At 34.5% G+C, this 11428-nt stretch overlaps 1 protein-coding gene across 11 annotated transcripts; it reads right to left on the reverse strand.

Annotated features, from left to right (window-relative positions):
• Positions 1-212: 212 nt before the first annotated feature.
• LOC101258326 (uncharacterized) lies at positions 213-8579 on the reverse strand. 11 transcript variants are annotated; one of them, XR_003244358.2, is made up of 6 exons: positions 8371-8571; positions 7527-7738; positions 7024-7189; positions 4694-4773; positions 607-792; positions 213-476 (listed from the first exon to the last, which is right to left on the reverse strand). XR_003244358.2 is itself a non-coding variant. In XM_010314730.4 (6 exons), the coding sequence occupies exons 1-5, from the start codon at positions 8402-8404 to the stop codon at positions 630-632; spliced, it is 615 nt and encodes a 204-aa protein (XP_010313032.2). In that variant the 5' UTR covers positions 8405-8571; the 3' UTR covers positions 213-476; positions 607-629. The 11 variants fall into 11 exon arrangements, 8 of the variants coding, with proteins under 8 accessions (XP_010313032.2, XP_010313034.2, XP_010313037.2 ...); XM_010314730.4 differs by having other exon boundaries at positions 607-752; XR_011212579.1 differs by lacking the exon at positions 4694-4773 and having other exon boundaries at positions 607-752.
• Between the last annotated feature and the right edge of the window lie 2849 nt (positions 8580-11428).

The raw sequence follows: 11428 nt of genomic DNA on the forward strand, positions 1-11428 counted from the left end.
CTAAAAGTATGTCAATCCATACAGTCAATACGTCAACCAATTCATGGTTTCTTTAAAGAAAAATGATCAAATTTGACTTTCATAAACCTTTTCTGAGGAAAAAAAAAGAACGGGATTATTTAACTAAAATGAAAATTAATTATTAACTATTGTTTTAAGATGTAACTTTATCAATAAACAATTTTACTGTTTTAACTGATGAGCCATGTCGGTTTCTACAATGTTGTTTTATAAAAAAAAAAAACATTAAAAGGTACACTGATACTTGATGTAGTTAATTATTCTTCTGGCACATACTCAACCAAAGTGTATAAAAGAATAATTTTACATCCGAAATTCCACAAAAGAATTTAGTTAAATGGACGGTTTGCAGAAGCCATTTTTACTATATAGTTTTGACATTGTTTTTAGTAGTTAACGTTGCATGGTCACCGAATTTCACCAACATCAACTATAAACTCACGAAGAATTAGTACCTGCAAATATCAAGGTCAGTCCACCTTTACAATTGTAGGGTAATTACTTACATGAGAAAATTATATTACCAGCACAACATTAAGTATATGCAAAATTAATTACATATTTATAATAGGCTAAACAATTTACCTCCATAATTTTTCAAACAAATACTACCTCTTGCAGTATAGAAACAACACCAAAACCCTGGTGTACCCTACAATTATCATTCTGTTGCAGTCAAAATGCTCACAAGGCCAATATTCAGAGTAAGACGTCTTCATTACATCCCCTAGCTAAACAATACATGTTCTTTAGAAAACGGATAGGGCAAATCTGAAAGAAAAATTTCACACCTTATTTTAGATAGTCAAATTACCATATAATATGCAGTATTAAGACATGTGACAAAAGGAGAATAGGACACGGCCAACATATTTCTTTGGCATTTGAAGGTGAAAGAAAAAGCACCATATCACCTCGTAAAAGATCACATAGTTTTCAAAAAGATGACTACCTCCACCACATGAAGACAAGTAAGAAAATTGTTCTTACTACAATCCACAAATAATTATTCGACAAAGCAAGTGCCGACATCTTCGATATATTCTCTCCCCAACAACTTAACACTTTTTATGTTTAATGAAATCCCAACAAATTATGTCAACTAGAGGAAAATGGAAATGATAAGAAACTCTCACATAAAAGGATCAAACGCTCTGTTTTAAAGATACTTTGGACTCATATAAGAATATTATATCACATAGGAGTAAAACACAACGCATGTAACAGTACCCACCAATTAATAATTCTAAAAAGATGCAATGTTTCGTTACAGTAACAATTTCTTGGAAAACAAATTTACTATTTCATCATTTCTTCTAGAAAAACTCCAAGTAGGCTTCTCAAGTACACATACATGGATGAAACCAAAAGTACATAGAAATCCTGAGGGAACAAAGATTAGACTGGAGAGCATGGACAATAACTGGACAAGACAAGGCTAACAACGGGATGCGAAAAGAATAACCCCAAGTTAAGAAAGAAACAATGGAGATGAAGTGGCATGAAACATGGCCCAAATGATGATTAAGGCAAATGAGATCAAGAAGTAGGAGGAAGATAAAATAACAAAGGAAAACAGAACACAAAAGGATAAAAATGGAAAAAGGGAGATATTTGAGAAAAGATGATCACTTGTTCTACCCTTAAGCTTGAGACGGCAAGAGAAGACAAAATGGGAAATTTGGTGCATTCCGAATATCTGAAGGACAACACTACATCAAATAATGCTTACTTAAAACATGACTTCAGACCTGCCTCGGACAATTGTGGATCAACCAGATTAATTAGCAAACATGAAATAGCCTCACATCCCTCGAACATAAAATTGGAGGGGAATAAAATAGTCCTTGTGAAGACCATATACTCGGAGAAGTAGTTGCATTTTCTCCAAATACTAGCATAGGATGACTAAGCTTCTTAAAGATCGCGAATAAATATGCATTCTCAAAGTAGCTAAGAGGAAGTTGGATACTTCCGATGAGAGGGGAAACTGGAAGAGGAAATATGAATCATGACTACACGATAAAGGCGTAAACAGGAGCTTCATTCTTAAAAGTAGAACAACGAACAACGAGAAGAGTGTTAACATCTTGTTTCTATCCTTCAAATCAAATATAGGACATGAATAATGAGTAGAACACAACACCATCTCAATAACTCTACACTGCAGCAAGGATACCAAATTTTCTTCAAATTATGACCAGTTGAACACTTGAATCAAGGTATTAATAAATACTGACAAGAACAGTCCATCTGCTTTTTGCATTATCATCAATTAAATTTAACTCAAAAAGACTTTCCACTGATGTAAAAATGCACTGCTGATACTGCCTTGCAATCTATACTCGGAATGATGCCTTTTCATATGCATACAAACAAACAACAACAAGAAAGGAACGAGACTCATATAGTGATAAGACCAATCTTCTCAGCATGATTTCAGTTCCAAACAAGTTGTATGGATATAACTTTACAAGAGCCCATATTCAAATAATTTAAACAAAGATGTTAAACTGGAACAATCTAACGGAAAACACAAATTTGGCTTTAAAAGAAGTACAGCCTCCCAATTCTCACCCAACCCAGTCATCATTCTTCCCCTACGAGAAAAAGGGAAAAGAAAGAATATTATAAAAATTGGGCTTCTTTCTAAGTCCATATCAAGAAAGTAGCAAGAACACATTCAACCAAATGGACCAAGCATATTAACAATGGTTCCACCTGGATGGAAAAACCAGACTTGTGATAGTTCCAAATGAGTACATAGAGCTGACTCATCAATCACGTTCTGCCCACTCACTTATAGTGAGCTACCAAGTATATGCGACCGCAACTCAAGCTGTATTCACCTATCACTTCAAGGCTCACTCTTTGTGGCCGCAAGTGGGTGATGTGACACCACAAGCTACATCACATAGTACACAGGCAGTCAATTTGGGTTGTTTTTCAAATTTTTGAAGTGCCAGTTTTGGGCCTTTTATGTTATAGCTAGCCTAAGACTACAAATACATGAGAATAACTCATTTAGACTTGGATTATTTTCATAAGAGATTATTGAGTACACTCTTGAGAGAGTTGAAAGCTAGGTCAATGTTAATAGAAATATTGATGGAACTACTTTCTTGAGGATCATTCCTCTTGAGGATGTCTTCTATAGTATAGGTGCTTGCTTTTGTGTTCTTGTACGACGTTTTGGCTTTAACATAGTCATTGTTGTCGATTAGCCTCATCCTTGTGTCTTGATTTTTTACACAATTTGTGCTTTCTAGAATATTGTAGTTTGGGGTATTGGTTGTCACATAACCATTGTTTTTAATTCTTTATCCATCCTGTGTCATTCTTTATCTTTTACTTTCCTGGTTCTTAAGTGTAAGGTTTCTTTAAGTTTCCACATTTAAATATTATACCATTTGGTATTAGAGTCGAGTATAGATTTATTTTTACAAATCTAGTCTTGAGTTTGTTACAGAAAAAGAAAAGGGTCACAAGTTAAAAATTTAAAATCTGATTCGTTCTTGTTTGTTGTTTTTACACTAGATCAGTATTCTCTAGTGTTATTTGAGTGTAGATGTGAAATTTCAAGCCATGTGGAGTTGATTGGGAGATTTCACCATTGTTAGATTGAAAACTTGAAGAACAAAGTAAAATGGATTTTAAGGATTGAGTGAGGTTTTGGACATCAAAGAGCTGGGCTTGTTCTCTAACTTGAGGAGAAGCTAAATCTGAAATTCAGAGGGATTCCAAGAAATATTGAAGTTAGAATTTTGATTGTTCTTCATGTCTTCGAAGAAGTTACAAAAGTACCAAGTTTGATCCATACACCAAATGAAATGTTTGGATTAAGTGTTTCAAGATACAAAGGGGGTAATTTCTAGGTGAAGTGGGCCCCACAAAAGGAAGCGAAGGATCAGAACATATCAACCAGAAGTCCAATGCACAAATTTCAAATGAGATTTCACAACAAAAGGTTACCCAGTGTAGAGGGGACCACAAAGTGGAAAAGCGGCAAGGTCCCACTTCATGCTTAAGGCAAAGCACTCACTTCATCATTAAAGTGAAGTGCGAATTAAAAGAAAAAACAAAACAAAAAAATAGAGACAATACATATAAGCAAAAATTCATATTAAAAACTAAAAAATGGTTCCCCTTTAGTTGTCTTGTCACAAAACAGACATACAATTGTTGTCCTATTGGTCTCACTAGCTTTTTTTCCCATAATTTCATGCCCGGTAAACCACTTTTAATAACAGACAAGATTTTAAGAAAAAAAATAATCAACATAATATTTTTATCACTATTAAAAAACAAATCAACAACATTTTCATTATTGTTAAGAAACAAAAAATTCAACGATATATATTTAAACTGTGAGAAAAGAAAATCAGCAACATGTAATTAAAATAATTAAAGCTAAATAGGACAAAGGAAAACAAAGTAATAAACCAAGAAGAAAAAAGGAAGAAGAATCCTAAGAGACTAGCTGTTTTGAGTGGTGCTAGCCAAGCACAAACGAGTGCATATCCAAGTTGTATATATACACCTATGACTTAGTATTTTGTGTATATATACCTATAACTCTTTTGTGCTTGGCTAGCACCAGTCCAATGTATTAGTTGCAAATACGAGTAAAAAAAATTCAAATGCGAGTAAAAGTAAGGTTTTCATGACTAACTTGTTTGCTTGCCTTGTAGGCGCTATATGTCATCCATAGCTTCATATCCTTGTGACTATGCTTGTAGTGATGATGGGAGGCTATAATAATAACCATAATCATGAGTTATATAGAGATGCTACTGGAAATAAATTTGGAGAAAAGGGAGGCGAGGTTTATCTCCTCAGGAATATTCCTAAGGATACTACTATGGAGAAAATGGCACAAGGAAGAAGTTTGCACAAATTCTTAGTAGATATCCACTACCTAATAGTAAGCAATTTTGACCTCAAGCATCTATCACAAATCTTTGAGTAGCTCTGATCCATCGAAGCCGCCCCCACCAAGAAGGCAAGCAGGCGGCCACAAGCCATCACACACACTTCGCACAACAATGGGTATGGAAGCTATACACTTAAAGTAGATCTCATTGGTGCTAATTTTATTAGTCCAACTTTAGTGGAATAATTGAGAATCCCATATTTTGATATGAAGAGGCCATATGAATATAATGGAGTATGGGTCGTGAAGTCAGCAAGAGTTCTTATCACCAAAAGGGACTACAAGGAAGTCGTGTGGTGCGAAGTCTACCCTTTGAAAGGATGTTATCTATGATTGGTATATCCATAGTTGAATAGTATAATGGATATTAAATGTATTAGATTGCTTCACAAATTATACCCCTCTAACCCAATTTATGTGATGGCACTTCCACAAAATTTAAGAAAGAAAAGAATTTTGGGAACTTGTGGTCTAAAACAAACCATAGGTATTTGTGTGGCTACACATAATGTTCATATTCTTACATACAACCCCATGTCTATTACAAGTTTATACAACTGCTAACAACAAACACATAAATGAGGCTCACATAGTTGGTAAAAGGGGGGAAATTATAATAAATGGTCAACCAGATTAGAAAGAGTTGGGCACAAACCATTTTCTTAAAATAACACCAAAACAAGGTGTGGTCCAGTGGTCAATGAAGTGGGGGTTGAGAGAGGCCTCAAATTCCGATAAAATAGTAGTTAAGTTCTTCACATCTATTCAAGCCTTAGTCGACATTTACCCAATACTTATATTGGTGAGAAGTAGTAGGTACCCCTGAAATCATCCAAGGTGTGTGCAAGTTGACTCAGATGCTACAATTATAAAAGATAAGGTTGATTGATTATTGTTTGCAATGTTAGATCCCCAGTTGTCTGCACACATAATGTCCCTAGTCGTCCACACTCGTGATGCTGGGAAACAGATAATAGAAGCTTCGAAGTGGTGGAAATAGACATAATCAACACATAATAATTTGCAAGTTACACCTACATCCAGGCATGCCATTTCATTGTCCAGGATTTACAGTGTTCATTAACATCAAGAGAAAAAGCACTTAATGCACACCTGATTGTAATTTCATGAGCTTAAGAAAATCTGAGTGAGAAGAGACTCAGTTGATCACATACGTGAATGGCTATTTAAAATCCTACTATCAAGAGATAATCTTCAATGCTGCTATCGAAAGGAAATGCTCTTACGCACATCTATGTCAATATCACTATATGGCCATACAAAAGCTCACAGAGCCATATCACACACCAATAGCAAGCAACTTTAGTCTCCAAGACTTAAAAGCAATGCATATATCGCGAATAAGAAATATATAAATATGTCCATCTCTACAGATCCTTTAGGGCCTGGGCTGCGTGTGCCTCTGAGTAGGTAACTGAAGAAGGAAAAGAAAAGATAGCGGAAGCAAGATACAATTCTTTGCACCATTTTCAGAAAATCAAATACAAGGATGGAATTCCGGCTACAAAATAAATATTATAGAGTTGGATCGAAGAAAAGTAACACATAGATCCAAGACTACAGACATCAGAAACATAACCAGAGATAAACTATCACAACAATGAACAACAAAGTGACATAAAAGTAAATCTAAAGCACCTTGCAGAAACTATCCGAAATACCAATACACTACATAACTTAGCAGAAGACATGTCAGAGCTTTCTACCAGAGAAAATCAAAAATCAGTAAGAAGGGTAATTGGTCGGGCTACGGGGATCACATCGGCCCAACCTATAGCTTGTTATACTATCCAAAGCTGCCCCAAATACTCTTTGATCGTAATCATAATTGTTGCCATCGTAATGTGATCTATATCCACTGTAAGGTGATCTATAACCATTAGACTGGTTTACTGAAACACCAGGGGGGGCTGGAACTGAATAGACAAAATAATTATAAACATGTAAGTTAAAACTCAAACAAACAGACAATCATAAAACTTAAAAAGAAAGAAAAAGAGAATTAAGAGCATTAAATAATGACTTCACTAAAAAAAAACATGCATCACCTTGTGCGTAACTAGTTTGGTGCTGTGAAAACAAACATGAAGTTGATAACCTTGCGGAATTTGGTGAAATTTCCTTATCATTATGAGGCCTTGGTCTAGATGGAATATTTAAGGCCGGCAGTGTTGCAATTGGCGAGTTATTATAGGGCTTGTCTTGCCCAGATATCTGTTTAGAAAAATTAATCCATCAATAAACATTATGAACTAATCAAAGATGCTTCTGTAGACTTTGCCTCCTCAACTATAAGTTCCAACTGCAAGCCTGCATAATTGCCTGAAAGAATATATGCTGGCTGCATCTCTCAATTCATGAGCCAAAACCAAAGACACACTGACAAGACTATCCAACATCTACACACTGGCTGGTTCTATAGGAAAACATAGAGAAGGTAAACCCATACCTTAGGTTTGCAAGTACTACAGAAGCTGATAATACTTGGAACAGAAAAATTCACTATATGAGACCCTTTTAGCCAGTTAAGGGATGGGTAACAAGGACTTACTGCAAATTTTAATGTTCTATTGTAGAGTGTCACTAAACCAGAGAAAAGCTTCACAGCATAGTCTGCAATCTCTTCTGTCTCATATTTTGCAAAGGCAAAACCTTTAGGCTTATCAGTTTCCTTGTCACGAGGAATGTACAAGTCAACAACACGCCCTGCTTGAATTAGAATGTCATACAGTACACGATCACATACTCTCTCATCCAAATTTCCTACCCGAAAAAAAAAGAAAAGAAATTCAAACACATGTTAGAAGGTGGTACATCATACAACTCATTCACAGCACAACAGAAATTGCATGTCCTATCTATCAAAAAGGCACAACCTGCTAAGCGCATTCTTGCATTGAATTCAAACAACCAACAGGAAATGAAAATAGCCTCAACAAAGTGAGCTATCCAAAAAAAAGGCAGATTAACCAAATGTATGTGCAATTCATCCCAAGGTACATATTGGTTGTCATTATGAAGTAGTCTAGGAGGTCGATGTTATTTGACATAATATGGAGTAAAAGTGCATCTCAAATTAGTCATATATATGTTTGTGTGACTTATTAAAATAGACATCTTAGAATACTAAAGAGACTAAAAGGAAAGTGATTAGGAAAAAGGGAGCATAACGGAACCAAACCAAAGGCGGAGTTGTTTTCAACTGTGTTTAGAAAGGGGAAAAACAAATTAAATAAATTCAGTAATCAATCAACCAAACAAATCGGAAAACATAACCAGAAAAGGCACGTATCTCTAAGATTATTGCTTCCTTCACATCAGATCTGATATACGAGAAACGTTCATAAAAAAATTATTAAAGTAGATATATGGAAAATTAAAACAAGAAGACATACCGACATATACAGTGCAATTAGGGTTCTCCGCCATGCTTTTATCGGGAGGAGAGAAATTGGATGCCCAGTACCACTAGATTCACAAAGTATATCGGAATCCTGTATGGTTCTTATTATGTTGTCATGTACCAAAAAATTAATAGAAATCACCGACTTCTGGATGGTTTAAATATCGCTATTGTTGACTACGGATGTCTTTCCACACGTGTTTTCGGACCTACGTGTATATATATATATTATTATTATTGTTATTATTATTTTTATTTTGTTCAAAGTGAAGTATTCCAACTAGCTATTAATTTTTGTGGTGGAGTTAGAAATAGTTAACGACAAAACAAAAGATCTGTCTTTCTTGATTTTATGAGATAAAACATATGATAGAATATATTTTAATTAACAATGTACACATTACACCCGTTGACACATTTCTAATTTATTGATATTTTTAAACTTGTATTCATATTCTTAATCAATCTAACTTAAGAGTTACAAAGATATGTATTAAATAGTTTTGATTTCATTTCAACTTGCAATGTGTGTAGGATTAAAAACATGTAGACAAATTTATGCAACTGTCTGTTTGTTTTAGCAATGTCTCTATATGAAGTAACATAATATAATTGTTTGGCCATTTTATTTTTGGTATATATTATACCTTTATCTGTACACAATCGACTCCATTATCATTTCAAAATTTTAGCTCATAAAATTTGTACCTATCATAGCTCCCTCCCAAAATTTTACCACGTCCTTGTGGAAAGCATAGGGAATAATATGATATTACATTCGTCTTGAATACAATTAATAGAAATAGCAGACAAATGGTCTCTTAGTAGATGATTTCATAGCAAGTCCACAACATTTATCATAACAATAGTCAACCAAATAGTTACAGACAAAATTTTATTAACTTATACAATACGTCAATTTATATATTAACTCATTTATTTTGAAAGAGAGAAATTCATTTTACTACTGAGTTTCATAAGTTAACAACTTTTTAAATCATGAAGTTATGACAATATTGTTCATAGATACAAGCTTTAAACATTATCATACTACTATCACATGATTTGGGGCAATCAAGTGAAAAACATTTCATTTATATTCGTAAAAAATAAATTCATATGCAAGTGTATGTGGCGTTTTAGTAAGCGTTGATAAATAGCTTATTTGATCAATTTTTATGAGAGAAAAAGCGTTTAATATCTCAAAAGGTGTGTGTAATAATAGTAAATAGTTTTGTTCCCTCTAGAATGAGCTTATTTTGGATATTTAACGTATTATGCATAAATTTTAGGAAAAATTATGTACTTTTATCAGATGTAGGAGCTATTTGCAGACACGAAAAATTAGTAGCTGCTCCTTAAGACGTGGAACGATAAAACTTATGTTTAAATTTCCGTCTTAGTAAAATTACTCTTACCAAATTAATTATAGATCAAACAATTCTTTATTGACATAATCTAATATGCACATTCCAACTCACTCTCCAGTATTTAATTTTGATGGTTGTCTCCATCACGCTTCAACAACAAGCAATTAATTCAATGCTTATAATAATTGAAACTTCAATCAAACAACATTTTTTCTCAACATATTATGATGACCTTCAGGTTATTTTTTGTTTATAACTCATGTTCAACCTTTAGAACTTTTCTGTAGCGACCTCAAGTCATCTCAAATTTGTTGGGACTGATAGTTCGATTACCTGGTCGATCATTTAGTTTTTATGTGAGTATTAGTGTTTTGGAGCTTTTGGACCATAAACAGTCCTTTTTATTAGAAATTTTAGAAAATGACCTCAAAATCAAATTTTGACTATTTCATCAGCTCTGCAAGGATGATCTAAAGCTAATAGCATAGTCGCACGACTTTCGAGGCTTTTAGTGTCAGTTTGTGCGATTAGGCGTTTTCACTTTCAGGTTGAGGTCTAAGTTTGACTTAAGTCCATATTGAGCAAACAAGCTCGGATGAGAATTTTGTCAACGCGGTTAGTTCCAAATTGTTGAGTTTGGTCTAAAACGATCTTTCGTTTAGGTTTAGAGGCTTTCAGGCTGATTTCGAGTCCTTGTGGATTTCGTCTTAAAATGAAAATTGAGTGTGGGTACACACTTTCCATCTACACGACCTCAGATGGAAGTTTTGATGGTTTTCTTGAGTTCTAAATTTTGAATTTAGTAGGGTTGCACATATCATTTGCATGCACGGGGTTCCAAATGAATTCAGAAGACCTCCTCGGGATATTGAAATTTCCAAAACTAGCTAATGTACATCATCTGGTGTAGGGTGATTTGCCCTTCGTATTTGCAGACCCATTGGTCGCGTTCGTGAAGGCTTAGGCCTTAGTGCTTCGCTGATCGTCTGGTCCGTTGTCGTGATCATGATGAAATATTTACCTTCTTTGGTCATCACGACTACGAGGTCGGGTCTCCGCGATCACGACAGCTAGCCTCTTAATGATCTGCAATCACGAAAATCCTTGTCACACCTCGAGGCTACTCACTTGGCGTAACATGGGACCTAGGATCATGAGTGACCCCAAGTTAACCATGCCTCTAGCATATCATAATCATACTGTGAGATACTGAATAAAAAATTTTGTGCGGAAGCTAAAAAACAGTGGATAACTGAAAGTGCGGAATACCCAACTAGTTTTAATATGTGAAATGTACTACGAGTTTAATAACAATTGAAAGATCAAACTTAACAAGCCAAGTACATTCTACTAATATATTATTCAAAAACCTCTACTGACTAGAATTATTGGGACATGCCCAAACTAACCCTAGCAAAGCTGTAAACTGAATAGAATCCTGAAATAAAAGGCATGTCTATTGTCCTTAAAGTATGAAGACTAAAACACTGAAGCTGCTCAATACGGATCAGGGACCGATCTAAGTGTGACCTGGATGCTGAGTACTTGAGCCTACATCATAAAAAGATGTAGTGCAAAGTATGTGTCAGTACCTGGAATGTACTGAACATGCATGATATAGATACTAACTGAACAAAATATATATGAACAATAATATAATTTGAATAGAAGATAAATGTT

The sequence above is a fragment of the Solanum lycopersicum genome, chromosome 11 (genome assembly GCF_036512215.1).
Source record: "Solanum lycopersicum chromosome 11, SLM_r2.1".
Classification (NCBI taxonomy): Eukaryota; Viridiplantae; Streptophyta; class Magnoliopsida; order Solanales; family Solanaceae; genus Solanum; species Solanum lycopersicum.